Source organism: Arachis stenosperma, chromosome 3, assembly GCF_014773155.1.
Source record: "Arachis stenosperma cultivar V10309 chromosome 3, arast.V10309.gnm1.PFL2, whole genome shotgun sequence".
Lineage (NCBI taxonomy): Eukaryota > Viridiplantae > Streptophyta > Magnoliopsida > Fabales > Fabaceae > Arachis > Arachis stenosperma.
Window position 1 is genome coordinate 146,394,321 of NC_080379.1, and position 13,318 is coordinate 146,407,638.

General features: G+C 43.6%; 2 protein-coding genes across 2 annotated transcripts; one reads left to right on the plus strand and one right to left on the minus strand.

Annotated features, from left to right (window-relative positions):
- Positions 1 to 7,002: 7,002 nt before the first annotated feature.
- Positions 7,003 to 7,431, plus strand: LOC130966848 (uncharacterized). The gene has a single exon (XM_057891670.1). It carries the CDS (start codon positions 7,003 to 7,005, stop codon positions 7,429 to 7,431), a length of 429 nt encoding a protein of 142 aa, XP_057747653.1.
- A 4,184-nt stretch (positions 7,432 to 11,615) lies between these two features.
- On the minus strand, positions 11,616 to 12,230 carry LOC130966849 (uncharacterized). The gene has a single exon (XM_057891672.1). It carries the CDS (start codon positions 12,228 to 12,230, stop codon positions 11,616 to 11,618), a length of 615 nt encoding a protein of 204 aa, XP_057747655.1.
- Positions 12,231 to 13,318: the final 1,088 nt, after the last annotated feature.

Sequence of the window (13,318 nt, forward strand, 5' to 3'; positions counted from 1 at the left end):
ATGGTTTAGGGCTTAGGGTTTATGGTTTAGGGTTTAGGGTTTAGGGTTCAGGGTTTAGGGTTTAGGGTTTATGGTTTATGGTTTAGTGCTTATGGTTTATGGTTTAGGGTATAGGGTTTAACGTTTAGGGTTTATGGTTTAGGGTTTAGGGTTTAGGGTTTGTGATTTTATGGTTTATGGTTTACTGTAGGGTTTAGGGTTTAGGGTTTAGAGTTTGTGGATTAGGGTTTATGGTTTATGGATTAGGGTTTAGGGTTTAGGGTTATGGGGTTAGGATTTAGGGGTTAGGGTTTAGGGTATATGGTGTAGGGTTTATGGTTTAGGGTTTAGGGTTTATGGTTTAGGATTTATGGGTTAGGGTTTGTGGATTAGGGTTTATGGTTTATGGATTAGGGTTTAGGGTTTAGGGTTATGGGGTTAGGATTTATGGATTAGGGTTTAGTATTGAGGGTTTAGGGTTTAGGGTTTACGGTATATTTTTTATGGTTTATGGTTTAGGGTTTAGGGTTTATGGTTTAGGGTTTAGGCTTTAAGGTTTATGGTTTAGGGTTTAGGGTTTATGGTTTATGATTTAGTGCTTATGGTTTATGGTTTAGGGTATAGGGTTTAAGGTTTAGGGTTTATGGTTCAGAGTTTATGGTTTAGGGTTTAGGGTTTGTGATTTTATGGTTTATGGTTTACTGTAGGGTTTAAGGTTTAGGGTTTAGGGTTTATGGATTAGGGTTTATGGTTCATAGATTAGGGTTTAGGGTTTAGGGTTATGGGGTTAGGATTTAGGGGTTAGGGTTTAGGGTATATGGTGTAGGGTTTAGGGTTTAGGGTTTAGGGTTTAGTGTTTATGGTTTATGGTTTATGGTTTAGGGTTTATGGGTTAGGGTTTGTGGATTAGGGTTTATGGTTTATGGCTTAGGGTTTAGGGTTATGGTGTTAGGATTTATGGATTAGGGTTTAGTATTGAGGGTTTAGGGTTTAGGGTTTAGGGTTTACGGTATATTTTTTATGGTTTATGGTTTAGGGTTTAGGGTTTAGGGTTTAGGATTTATGGGTTAGGGTTTGTGGTAGGGTTGAGGGTTTATTGTTTATGGTTTATGGTTTATGGATTAGGGTTTAGGGTTTATGGATTATGGGCTTAGGATTTAGGGGTTAGGGTTTACGGTATATGGTTTTGGGTTTATGGTTTATGGTTCAGGGTTTAGGGTTTAGGGTTTATGGTTTATGGTTTAGTGCTTATGGTTTATGGTTTAGGGTATAGGGTTTACGGTTTAGGGTTTATGGTTTAGGGTTTAGGGTTTAGGGTTTAGAGTTTAGGGTTTAGGTTTTATGGTTTAGGGTTTAGGGTTATGGGTTTAGGGTTTAGGGTTTAGGATTTAGGGTTTCGGGTTTAGGGTTTATGTTGCACCGACTTTAATTTTTGGTCTACTAAAAAAGGACACATATTCATCATATCTTCAATCTGAAATTATATCCAACGGTCGTTTTCCAAGACTTCACTGGAAAGTCCACCTTAAAGTAAACCCTGTGCTTTATGCTTAAAAAATAACGTAACCAGATTCGTGGGCAATGGTGGTCATAACCGGGAGAGAACTAGATGCTACTAATCTGCGCACGATAGTGGAAAGCAACCTCTGCCACTCATTTCGTCGTGATGCGCCTAAGGCGAAACTTTATGACGCGCTAACCTAGAGCATGGGTAGCTGCAGACGAGCAGGCGTATATGTCAATTCGGGGTATGGGACAATACGCTTTCTGTAGATATTTATGCTTTAAACAATAATGGTACAACTTTGGACAAAAGGTTAATACGTACGCTGGGAAGGGAACCGGAAGGAAGCGAATGTATTAGCCATTTTGGCTTTCTCCCATCTCCCAACGAATGCCTTTTGACGGTTTACTTATGTAGGAAATTCAGCATTACGCCCATCGCATATATAGCGCGCAGTTCCATGCCTCTACGATATAATGAATTAAAATAATGATGGCGAGGGGGGTGGGGAAGGCATGGTGTGACTTAGCGCCTGAGTGGAGGCCACTCGATAGTTTTGGATTGATTTGATCGCAGTGGTCACAGCATAAGTAATTGCAAAAGGAAGTTTTATAGTATAGAGTCACTCAGAACTTTCACTTTTGGATACGGAACACACCATAAAACGAGCCCAAATAACAACGTACCATATGAGTGAAAGATTTGTCGCGAGTTTGACGATTACAACAGATAGCCGTGACTCCATCCAAAACACCCGAGTACCATTAACATAGACGCATCACATTCCGTAAACGGAGGACAAAGTCGTGGGCATTTGCAAGTTCCTTCGCATTTAAAATAAACCCACCTACCGTGCAAAACCATCAATATTCGAAACACACAAAAAAAAAAACAAAAACAATGGGCGACGGTGAAGCACGCTCCGACGGTGACACACACAACAGGTTAGACAGGTTTCATTTATGACTTTTAGAATACAACAAAACGCACTACGTTGCATATGCATGGTAGACGAATATTCGCATTAACAGCCACGTACGGGGTACATGCAGGGACGTATGCGAAGAGGTCCACGACGCAGATACAGTTGAGCAGTCGCAGCCCCGGCAAGCGTCTGAGGTAAATCTTCTTATCAGGTGTACTTCACACATTCTTTAAACAAATAACTGATTTGATTTTGTTTTTTTTTAATATGTAGCTCCCTGGTGGACCCAAAGCTGACTTCGAAAACTCAGCCGAAGCTCCACAGCCGGATGATGTTAATGCGGTCAAAGGTGACCAGATCCAATCGGAAGAGGACTGGTCGTTTCCGAAGATCGGTCTCATCGTCAAGGACTTGATGAGGGGTTTCGTGGAAAAGGTTCTGGTTAGGTTTTACTCCTTGGCCATGTATGTAACGTGTCATGTAGGTGTCCCTGATACTAAACCGGTTTAGCTTATTCTCCGACAGAGGGATCTCGAGAAGGAGACCGACAACGCAGCTGCGGCAATCTCCGAGAAAACCGTCGTGTTGCTGGATTCCGACGGGGAGACGGATGAACAGTCAACCCCGCAGTCCATGAAAGTTGCATCTGACATCGCTAGTGGAACGCCGATTGTCCCAGATCCGCCTGAGAATAGTACTCCACCCCTTGTAGGAACGGACAGCATCATGAGAAAGTTGTTTCGCACACCACCATCGGCAACAAGGAACGCCAAACGGCGACGTTCCGGTGATGGAACTGACAGTTCTATGCGATCTGGTTCCAGCAGGGAAAAGTCTGCCCATTCAACGAGCAAGAAGGTAACTAATCGGTAAGTTTGTTTATCAAAAACTGCGCTAACCTACTGACGTTTGAGAAACATGTGTCGTAGATGAGGTTCAAGATCACTCCTGCCATGGACTTTAACAACCGACAGTCGGCCTTATTCGCGTACGTCTTCGACGGAAACCTTGATCCATGGTAAAACTCGAGCTCTGTTTTCTTTAAACCTGCTTATCGCGGTTATTTTAAATCGTTAACACTTTCCTCTGACTATAGCGAGGAACTTGTCCGTATTGGAGTCAAGTCCGTGGACGGGGTTGATTTACACAGCTTACTACCGGGAAATGACGTTGATGACAAGGTATGGCACCTGTTTATGCTTGTTTTAAGTAGGAAAAACACATATATGGTGTTGCGAGACATCATCGGGGTTTTTTGTTTATTTTATATTTTTGGCTATTCTTCGTTGCCAGATCATTCATCTGGTTGCCATGACTATGACCGGTGCTGAGATACTTGCCACGTCGCCCGTGTACTGGTGCTTACCACCGTCTGTCTCGGTAAGTTTGTCCTGATCTGGCGTTGGTACTCGATATGAATTATTGCGCCGTTAACGGTCGTTGACAGTCGTCGACGCACTGACATTTATAGAACATAACTTATTTAATTCGTCAACGTTGTCTGTGCAGGATGATATATTGAACGGGGAGACGACATAGTTAATGCTCAACCGTTACATGGAGAACTGGATGCGGCCATCCAGATTCCTTGAACTTGTCTGTTAAAGGACAACTTTTGGTTCATCGAAAACTAAACCAGGAACAAGTGTCTTCAGTGGATTAACTATACGTGTTTATCTTGTGCAGATTTATGTCCCCATGCAGGACGCGCTGGGCCACTGGTTTTTGATGCTCGTGTCTCTGAAAGACAAGGCAATTTACAACCTTGATTCATCGCCGAACCAGTTCGAGACGCCTCACCGGGAAGACCGGATTCGAAAAACGGTTAACTATAACTTTGATTGTAGTCTTTACTTTTAATTTGACATACTGGCATTGCATGCAACACGGCGTGCATAAAAGCGTTCTGATTTATATTCCGCGGTCCGTGCAGGCAAGGGTGTTGTACAACGTGACACAAGCAGTTTACGAGAAGCACTTTATGCCCTTACCAAGCAACTTCGGAGATTTCCCGATAAGGAGCCCCATAGGGATACCTAATTGTGGGCAGAGGTACGTTAACAGCAAATAAAACATGCATGTATCACAGTGATGATTTTCACATGTTATCCATAATACGTACTGACGGTTACTGTCTATTCGTCGGATCAACATTCAGCATGAACTCAGGGATATGGGTCATTGGGTGGCTCAACATGGGGGACAAATTCAACCCGATCATGGACGGGATTGTAAGTACGCTCAAATAAAAATGGTAGATTACGGCTATTAAATTATAGGGGCACAATAAACCCGATCGTTAACCATTTTGCAGTTACGAGAGAACGAGATCAGGGCAACAACTGCGGTGAACCTGACCAGCACACCATTCAACAAACTCCGGGACCGTGTATTAGGCAAGGCAGAATTATGGAGGATGAAAACAAAGAAGAGCACCTAAGTCGACCGGCTGGTACTGCATTGGCGACATGGTTCAACCAGCTGTGACGCTTATGCCCCCATGCCAGGGTAGTATTACGTTGCTTTCTTCTTTAGTCTTATATTAGGGTACGCTGCGACCAGGTGTGGCAATTCAAGGTTATGTTACTCGCAAATTAAGACTTTCTGTGTTTACGGCCGTTCGTTTCATGTTTCCTCTTTCGTGCATGTACGCCTATTGCAATTTCCAGGAATGATTTTCTTTAATTACATTTATACATATGAATGCGATGATGATTAGTTAGCGTATATTTTACTTAGATTTAATTTTAACGCTCCTAGCCGTCGACTAAATACGCACCAGCGCGTAACGACAAATCTAATAAATTCCATCAATTAACAATGTTATTTCTTTTTACAATGCAAGTTCGTAGAATCCCTTTGCCTTTTTATTTTTTTGGAAAACTTAAATGGATTTTCGCCAACGAAATGATGCGTCGGTTAAGTCCGAGCGAATTGGATTCCAAAGGGCGACCGTTATCCATAAATATACTAGCATTCCTACTCTCAAAATCACTGGTCAGTGGATAACATCCTGTGAAGTATATACACTAGCAGGCCCCAGTCCAAGCGAAAGTTTTAATGGAGCGTTTCTGTAACGCCTCCGAACTACCCCGCGACGTTTGGGTAGCCATAGCCACTAAAGTCGCGACGACATCGATTGAGGACCTGTGCAGGTTCCGTATGACGTGTTGCGTTGCGCGCGATGTAGGCGACGACGATACTGTGCTCAGGATGGTTGCCATACCACCTCCGCATGACATGAATTGGGTGTGGATATGGGACCCTATTGGGCGAAGATTTTTCGAGAGGGGCATTGAGATTGGTCACTCGGAACTTCTGTTTCGGGAGGCGCTGCGGGAGCTCTACATAAGACGTAACCACGCCGTCGGATGGGAAATGCTGCAAAATGCAGCAAGGAATGGGCTGGACGCAGCCAAGTATGCACTTTCAATGGAGTTGCTCCTCCGAAGGGACGACAGAGACGCCAAAAAAGAAGGTTTGGAACTATTTCGTACGCTCGAAGCAGGTAACTTACTCCCGGCATGTTACAGAGACGCCAAAAAAGAAGGTTTGGAACTATTTCGTACGCTCGAAGCAGGTAACTTACTCCCGGCATGTTACTCGAGTTGCTTCGCAGTCCTCACAATTTCTTGGCCAGATGAAGTCCAAATGCCGGATAAGGGAGAAGAACATACAGTATGTGACTCGACCAGATGCCTGACCCGAGTCTACATGGGTCTTCTCTATGACTACCGCCGAAGGGCGGCAGAGCGGGGCTCCATCCACGGTGTCGGAGGCGCCAACCATATTCGGTGCATTCGTTGTCGCGCCGACTACGAGGTGGAACGATTTGTTGACATAGCTAGGGTTTAGGATTGTTATGCATATTAGGTTTATTATTGACATATTATGTTTCGGTTTAGTACGGACGTATAATATTAACGGTTATCTTCTTTATTACCATATAAATGTTATTTAGGTAAACGGATACTTATTACATATAAATATCTTAAAATTATAGTTAAACAACAAGAATTTTGAACAATGTCTAAATAATATTATTTAATACTATTAAAATATTAGACTTAACTAATAACATTAAATTATGATATAAGAAAACATAAAGAGGAAAAAAAATATATTTGGGAATCCCCAAGCGACGAAATGGAAAAAACCTAACTTTAAAGGGAAGTTATTGACCGGTTACTTAAACATAAATGAAAAAAAAATAAAAAATATGAATACAAGGGACGTGTTGGCTAAGGAACCCTTCTGTGAGCCGACGGGAAACTCAACTGGCAGGCTCCCTAAACGACGTGATTGTAGTTTGTAGGTGTAGATGCACGGTACACAACCGATGGGATACCATCGCACACGGCACCGGGTGACTATATATACACTGTAAACAACAGCCATTGAGATAACTGATTGGAGCCTTTCTGTTATCCAGTACTTACACATAACTGACCATTTATCTATCGTGTGAGGGCGCTCAATACAAGGGGAGGAGATGTATTGTCCGACAGGCCCGGCCAACCTTCCCCACGATGTATGGACCTTAATTGCTGGAAAGACCGCAACACAGTCCGTCAGGGACTTGTGCAGTCTCAGGATGTCGTGCACCGCTGCACGTAATGCAGGGGATGAGGATTTCGTTTACAGATGCGCCAACATTCCAATTTGGGACCAGCGATGGTGGAGTGTGAGTCCCATGTACCAGCCAGGAAGAAACTTCTTAGCGCGATGCAGGCAGAGTGGCCACCTGGAAGTTCTGTTTCGGTCTGCTGTGTCTGACCTTTTCCTAGGCGGGTGTCGTTTTGCGGGGATGGAAACCATGCACGTTGTCGCATCCCAGGGCCATTCGGCAGCGCAGTACACAGTGGCGATGATGCTGATGCTACGCGACGACGCCGAGTCAAAGAACAAGGGCTTACAAACATTTCGTGGGCTTGAGGCGGCCGGTGCCCTACAAACTGCAAATTGGTGTTTCGCGGCGTTGTCCAGGGGACGTGGAGACACCTGCGTCGCCTGCCAAGGCTAAACGAATAGAATCAAGTATGTTCTTCGCATGCATGTCCAAGCCGTGGAAACATGGGTGCCATTTACCGCCATCAACGCTATGGAAGAGGGTGGGACGTAAACGACGGTGACGGAGGTGCTGCTCATATTCCGTGCGTGCATTGTAGGGCTGATTATGAATTGATCCTGTTTGTCCACCTCTTTGACTGATTGGATAGGAATAGGTTCTCAATATTTTTTTGGTTATCCTATGTAATATATCTATTATCACTATTATGTAATAATTTTTCCAACTATTTGACTTGTTTTGCCGTTTTGGTACTGTTTGTCTCGTTTTGCCATCTTTTTTATTTTTGTGTTTTCTGCGTAGTATTAAAAATTTAAGTTATGGAAAATACAATTGTTTCCACTTACTGACCTCACATTCGGTGACCCTTGGTTGCATAGCCAAGTAATAAAGTTTTTTTTATGAGATCAACACAAGTCCTGTCTACCACGTTATTCATAGCAGTCCATAGACCTTCAGCCCTTCCTGTCTACTCTAACGTCACATTGCCAAGATTTGCAATCATAGCGGATTTTGCACAATCGATGCAGCCTAAGTTTTCCCAGGCTTTTTCTTCGTTTATCGATAAAACCACCAGGTGTATTATTATCTTCGTTTTCTCAGGGAATACCATACATACATTAATTAACCATAATAAAATGTATTAATTTATTTATTATTAACTTAAATTTTGATTTTCATTAATGTATATCAATGCACAAGTCCGTCACAATTCACAACCATTCCTTATATTTATCCATAACCACTGCCGGGAGAAAACTCAGCTTCAAGGGCCGTTATCGTCTACCAAACCTCCCGGTCTTCATCCGACAAAATGTCGCACGAATCCCTCGACGACCACGCCATTAGTCCGGGCGACCTCGAGGAACACCCGACCGCAAACCTGATCAACACCCTCCAACAGAGGATGAGGTTTCTGACTGATAGTCTTCGTAGGACACAGGACGAAGCAAGGACGGCCAGGATCGAGGCAATCACCGCGAAAGTCAGGGCTAGTATCAGGAAGCATCAACTGGAACAAGGCCGCCGGTTGGAAAAGAAGTTGCGCACGGAGATGGAACAGCATCAAACCACCGTTCGCGAACTCGAAGACAAAGCAAACGCTTTGAAAGCGGAAATTGCCAATCTTCGTCGAAGGGAACAGCAACAGATGGCACCGTGGCGTGAAATGGAAGGCAAGCTTGAGGTTGTGGAGATCAAGGTAGGTTTATTGGTCCGCCAACTGTATGGTCAACCTGCGGCAACGGCAGACGGCTCTGACTATCAGGATCCTACCGGGCAGAATGGAGACGATGTTGGGGCTATATGACCCCGGGATCTACCGTCTGAGTCTTTATTTGCTCTGTTTCCGTATTTCCTTAGCTGTTCTTTTCATGTTCTGTAACCCCTGCGTAAAACTCAGTTTTCTTAATTATATATAATTTCCGCAGCGTTTGAGTTATTTTTCTTTCTTTCTTTCTATTTTCGGATGAAGCTATCTACACAGGCGGGCAAACCGGAAATACTCCGTCAACCCCTGTCGGAGAATAGCATCCGCAATGCCTGCTTCAACACAGTGATCGATACTATCCGGCCGGTCAAGGAAAAATAAAAAGGACAATAACGGTATAACACGTAAATCATTTCGTTGCCCAACAGTAGAATATACACTGACATTAGTTAATTTTTACAGCTTAGCGCGTAACTTGTTTCGTTGCACAACATTATGGTTAATACCGGATATTTAGTACATTTAATTTATGTACTTAGACCCATATTTACCTATACGTACAATTAGAAGTGGCATCCTTTTGCCAAACGCCGGTGGGCAGTCTGGATTTCATTTTCCAGCTTGCGTAGATATCCGGAAATGAGAAATGGGAATTGGAAAACGTGAATGACATTTTTGTTGTTTGCAAATTTAATGGAGCTCGTCGATAATCGTTATTATTGGAAAGCGTCAGATAAAACAATTAAATACATGTCGTATTATGTACATTATGGAATATTAAACCGATTAAAAACCGTCAGTGATCACATCAAATTAAGTTATCGAATAATATGGTAAATTTTTTATTTTCGGTTAATTGCATTAATTTTTTTATGGTTGATTTGACAAAACAAAACTCTTTTCTTCATATCTCTGTACACCACACCCCTACACCTGACCCTGGCATCCCTGCACACCTGCTTATGAACCGAATTTGGCTTGAAGTACACGTTAACTCCTGAGCGTGGGGTCTGCGCGACAGAAATACTAATGTGCTTTCCAATTCTCTACCGATGGTTCTGGAAAAGATAAGATAATTATTTAATAAGGGACGAACGAAATACTAATGTGCTTTCCAATTCAACTGATTTGGTTTTACGATGCACAAATTTAATGTTGACTATTCGATTCTTGTGTTATATTCATGACAAGCTTAATTGCGTTCCTTAATTGCTCATTGAAGAAATGTTAAATGTTATCCTTAACTTTTTTTTTTCAAGCGAAATAGCTTAAATTAATGTCTTATTTTCGTGAATAAACCCCATCATTGACACGTTATTTGCGTAAAACACCCATCCAAGCAACTTTATACTATATATATGTATACGTGCCCATTATTCACAACCCCAAACCCTACTAACTACTAACCCTTATTCACGTCTTCTTTGCCGTAACTCCTTCTCTCAACTCTCAGTCTACCCTTCTCCATAACTGCCACTATGTCCTCGTCGTCTTATCCCGAGAAAATGTCGGAGCAATCAATCACAGAACACGCCATTAGTCCCGAGGACCTCGTGGAACTTTTCATCGACGCACTTATCGACATCATCCGCGTAGATGAAAAGTCCGCAGATTGTGATCTCGTTGCGGCGGCACTAGTTAAGAGGGAGGATATCTTAAAGGCTACACTTGTAACCACCAATGCAGAACTGAGGCAGGCAAAGGTGGAGCTGATGACCTCCAAGTTCGTCTTCGAGGCAAGGAAGGATGAACTGGAGAAAAAGGTGCAGGAAAAGCGACGGCTTGAAAAAGAATTGAAAACAGAGAAGCGAAAAAATGACGCGCTCCTTCAACAGTTGGTTCTCACTGAGAAGGAATTACAGGCTGAAATTGCCAAGCGCCATGAAAGAGAAGAGGTTGAGTCTCTTCCCTGGTCTGACCTGGAACGCCGGCTGGACGTTGTGGATGAAAGGAAAAAGTTCTTGCTCCGTCGTCGTCGTCGTCGTCATCCGGCCGGGCAGAATGAAGACGGGGCCGGAGGTAGTTGATGGGCTGCACATGCAAGATATCTGAATGTCATGTTTTCCGCTGAGGCCTGTATGATCCTTTTATTTCCTATGTTTGTTCTGTCGCCCTTTTGATATTCTGCAATGGAACTTAAACTCGGATAACATAATTATGCATACTTTTCTCTGTGTTCTTCAGCTTGTTAAAACACAATTAGGGATTTACGTTACGACGAAGCCAACCGCTAATACCTAATAAAAACAAATTAATACAGACATGGTGTCCTTTTTTTATATCATACGAAATACGTCTTTTAAAAACCCTAAACATACATTTAGTGTATTTACATAATAAAAAACTCCTTAAAATGTTGAAGCCAATTTTGTTCATTAAAGGACAGTAGTTGAATCTCTGGCCCTGTTATATTATGCGAATACAATCCCGTGGTTCGAGTTGAGCATACCCACATGATCGTTGTTCAACCGCTGTACAGATTTTATACACCATCGTCAAATATCATCATTGCTCATAAAAAATTTATCCCGTACCCTTTTTTTACATGACCCCTTTCGGTCAATCCCTATTGCCTATACAAGTTACCAATTTTGCATAAATTCCCTGTTGAGGTCTCAATACGCAGCTCTAGAAAAAATCCTTCCGATGGTGGAAAACGTTGGTCAACTCTACAGTCTTTTGTTCATTCAAACGTCACTTCGATAGTGCAAAGTCCAGATCATACCCCAGTCAAGAAGAAAGAATTATTCAGACTAAGTTATGGCCAAGATACGACTTAATTGCGTCGTCTGTGTACTCCACATGATAGTTGATCGAAAAGACTGTTCTTTAACAAAAAAAAAAGAGTTTACAAAAATAAGGTAAAATACACCATCAGTACGCATAGCAATTAGCATGATCGGCATCTCCATCGTCGGGGTTTACAAAACTACTTAAACGCAATAAGTCCCAAGAACTTCCGCACCTCGTATTCGGTCAGGCATTGCACACACGCCACACTGGACAGATCGCTGTCATCACCAATGGTCCCACGGGTACGGCAACTACCGGAACGGCATGACACGGACTCTTCTGGGTTCGCCGGGGGTATATCGGACCACGGACCGGCGAACACCTGCGTGAAGACCTCCCTGCACCTTTCGACTGTGCCGGACTCACGAACGACGCAAAAAAATTCGAATCCACGGCGGACCTTATCATCTATTTTGTCACCAAGCGACAGAAGCAGCATCGCAGCGATGTAGCAGGCCTCCACATCGCCCAACTCTGCTGCCTCGGTCAGGGTCCGCATACCACCTCTGCGGTGGCCACACCAGAATGAATGAGACATCCTAACGCGGAGCATAGCGGCCGAATTCCGCGCTCTGGCGCATCGACACAGAAATGTCATTGCAGGCGTACCGGAGTAGTCGAGAAAGCAAGCGATCGGCAACACCGACACCAAGGCGTGCCTGTACACGGCGTCGGAATTGCATGCAGATGCAAATAACCTGCAACTCGCCTGCATGTTGAACAGATCCTCAATCGAATTCGATGCAACCATCGTCGCAATACTCGACCATAATTCGAGAGGAAGAATATTCGGCAGACACTCGTGCTGAATGGATACCTCCGGCCATTTGGAGGGACTTCGAGGACGGATTATTGGAGATTACAAAAGGAGGATAGACGAATTTGTAGATGCCCTTGTGGCATTTTGCTTTTAATATAATATATTGCCGTTCGGGGGGTAGGGGGAGGGGGTTGCCCGTGGTTTAGTACTGCATACATTTTCCTAGATGTTTTCGTTTACCGATGCATTCATATATTATAATAATTATATTGATTAAAGAAGCATTTATCGTAATTAAATCATACGGCAGATGGCCGACGTTTTGCTGGACAGGTAAAGTCCCAGGTCATACGGGTCAGTGCAACAACGGGATGGAGACACCATAAACCGACGCCTCCCCTCCCCGGCATTGTATGTTTAGGATTACTATTGTACTGTTTAGTCCCAACGCTAATATTGAACTTTTATGGCCCTTTTTTTATTTTTTTTAATTTATTCGGCTTGACCTATTAGCTAATGAAGTTATGAAATAGTGCTTATATCGAAGGTTATGCGTGTGACCGTTTAAATGTTTGAATAAGGTGATATGCATCGGTTCGAATATGTCACTTATCTGGTCCACGAAAGCGGGGATTTACAAGGCCACCCAACCCAAACACCCGACTCATTAACAATGAAATACATTCAGCTTTGGTTACAGCGAAACTTCATCTGAAAGTAAATAGACTAAAGAAATGCAACACCTCGAACTCGGCAAGGCAGTGGACGCAGGACACAGTCGAGGAATCGTTGGTGGCACCCATGGTCCCGCGGGTCGGGCAGACGCTTGACCGGCAGACGACGGGCTTCCCTGGATCCGACGGGTGCACCCCAATCAGCGGATTTGCGAACAACTGCCCGAAGAGTTCTCTGCACATTTCGATTTTTCCAGCAGCCAGCACGTTCTCAAACATTTCAACCCCCTTCCAGCGTCCGCCCCGTCCCCAACACCTGGCGTCAGCAGCAGCATCGCACACATGTAGCGGGCTTGGACATCACTCGCATCGGCGGCCTCAAGCAGGGTGTCGACCCCAGCAACG

Coding starts and splice junctions, on each gene's coding strand:
- LOC130966849 (XM_057891672.1), bottom strand. CDS start 12,230: ATGGTTGCATCGAATTCGATTGAGGATCTGTTCAACATGCAGGCGAGT.
- LOC130966848 (XM_057891670.1), top strand. CDS start 7,003: ATGTCGTGCACCGCTGCACGTAATGCAGGGGATGAGGATTTCGTTTAC.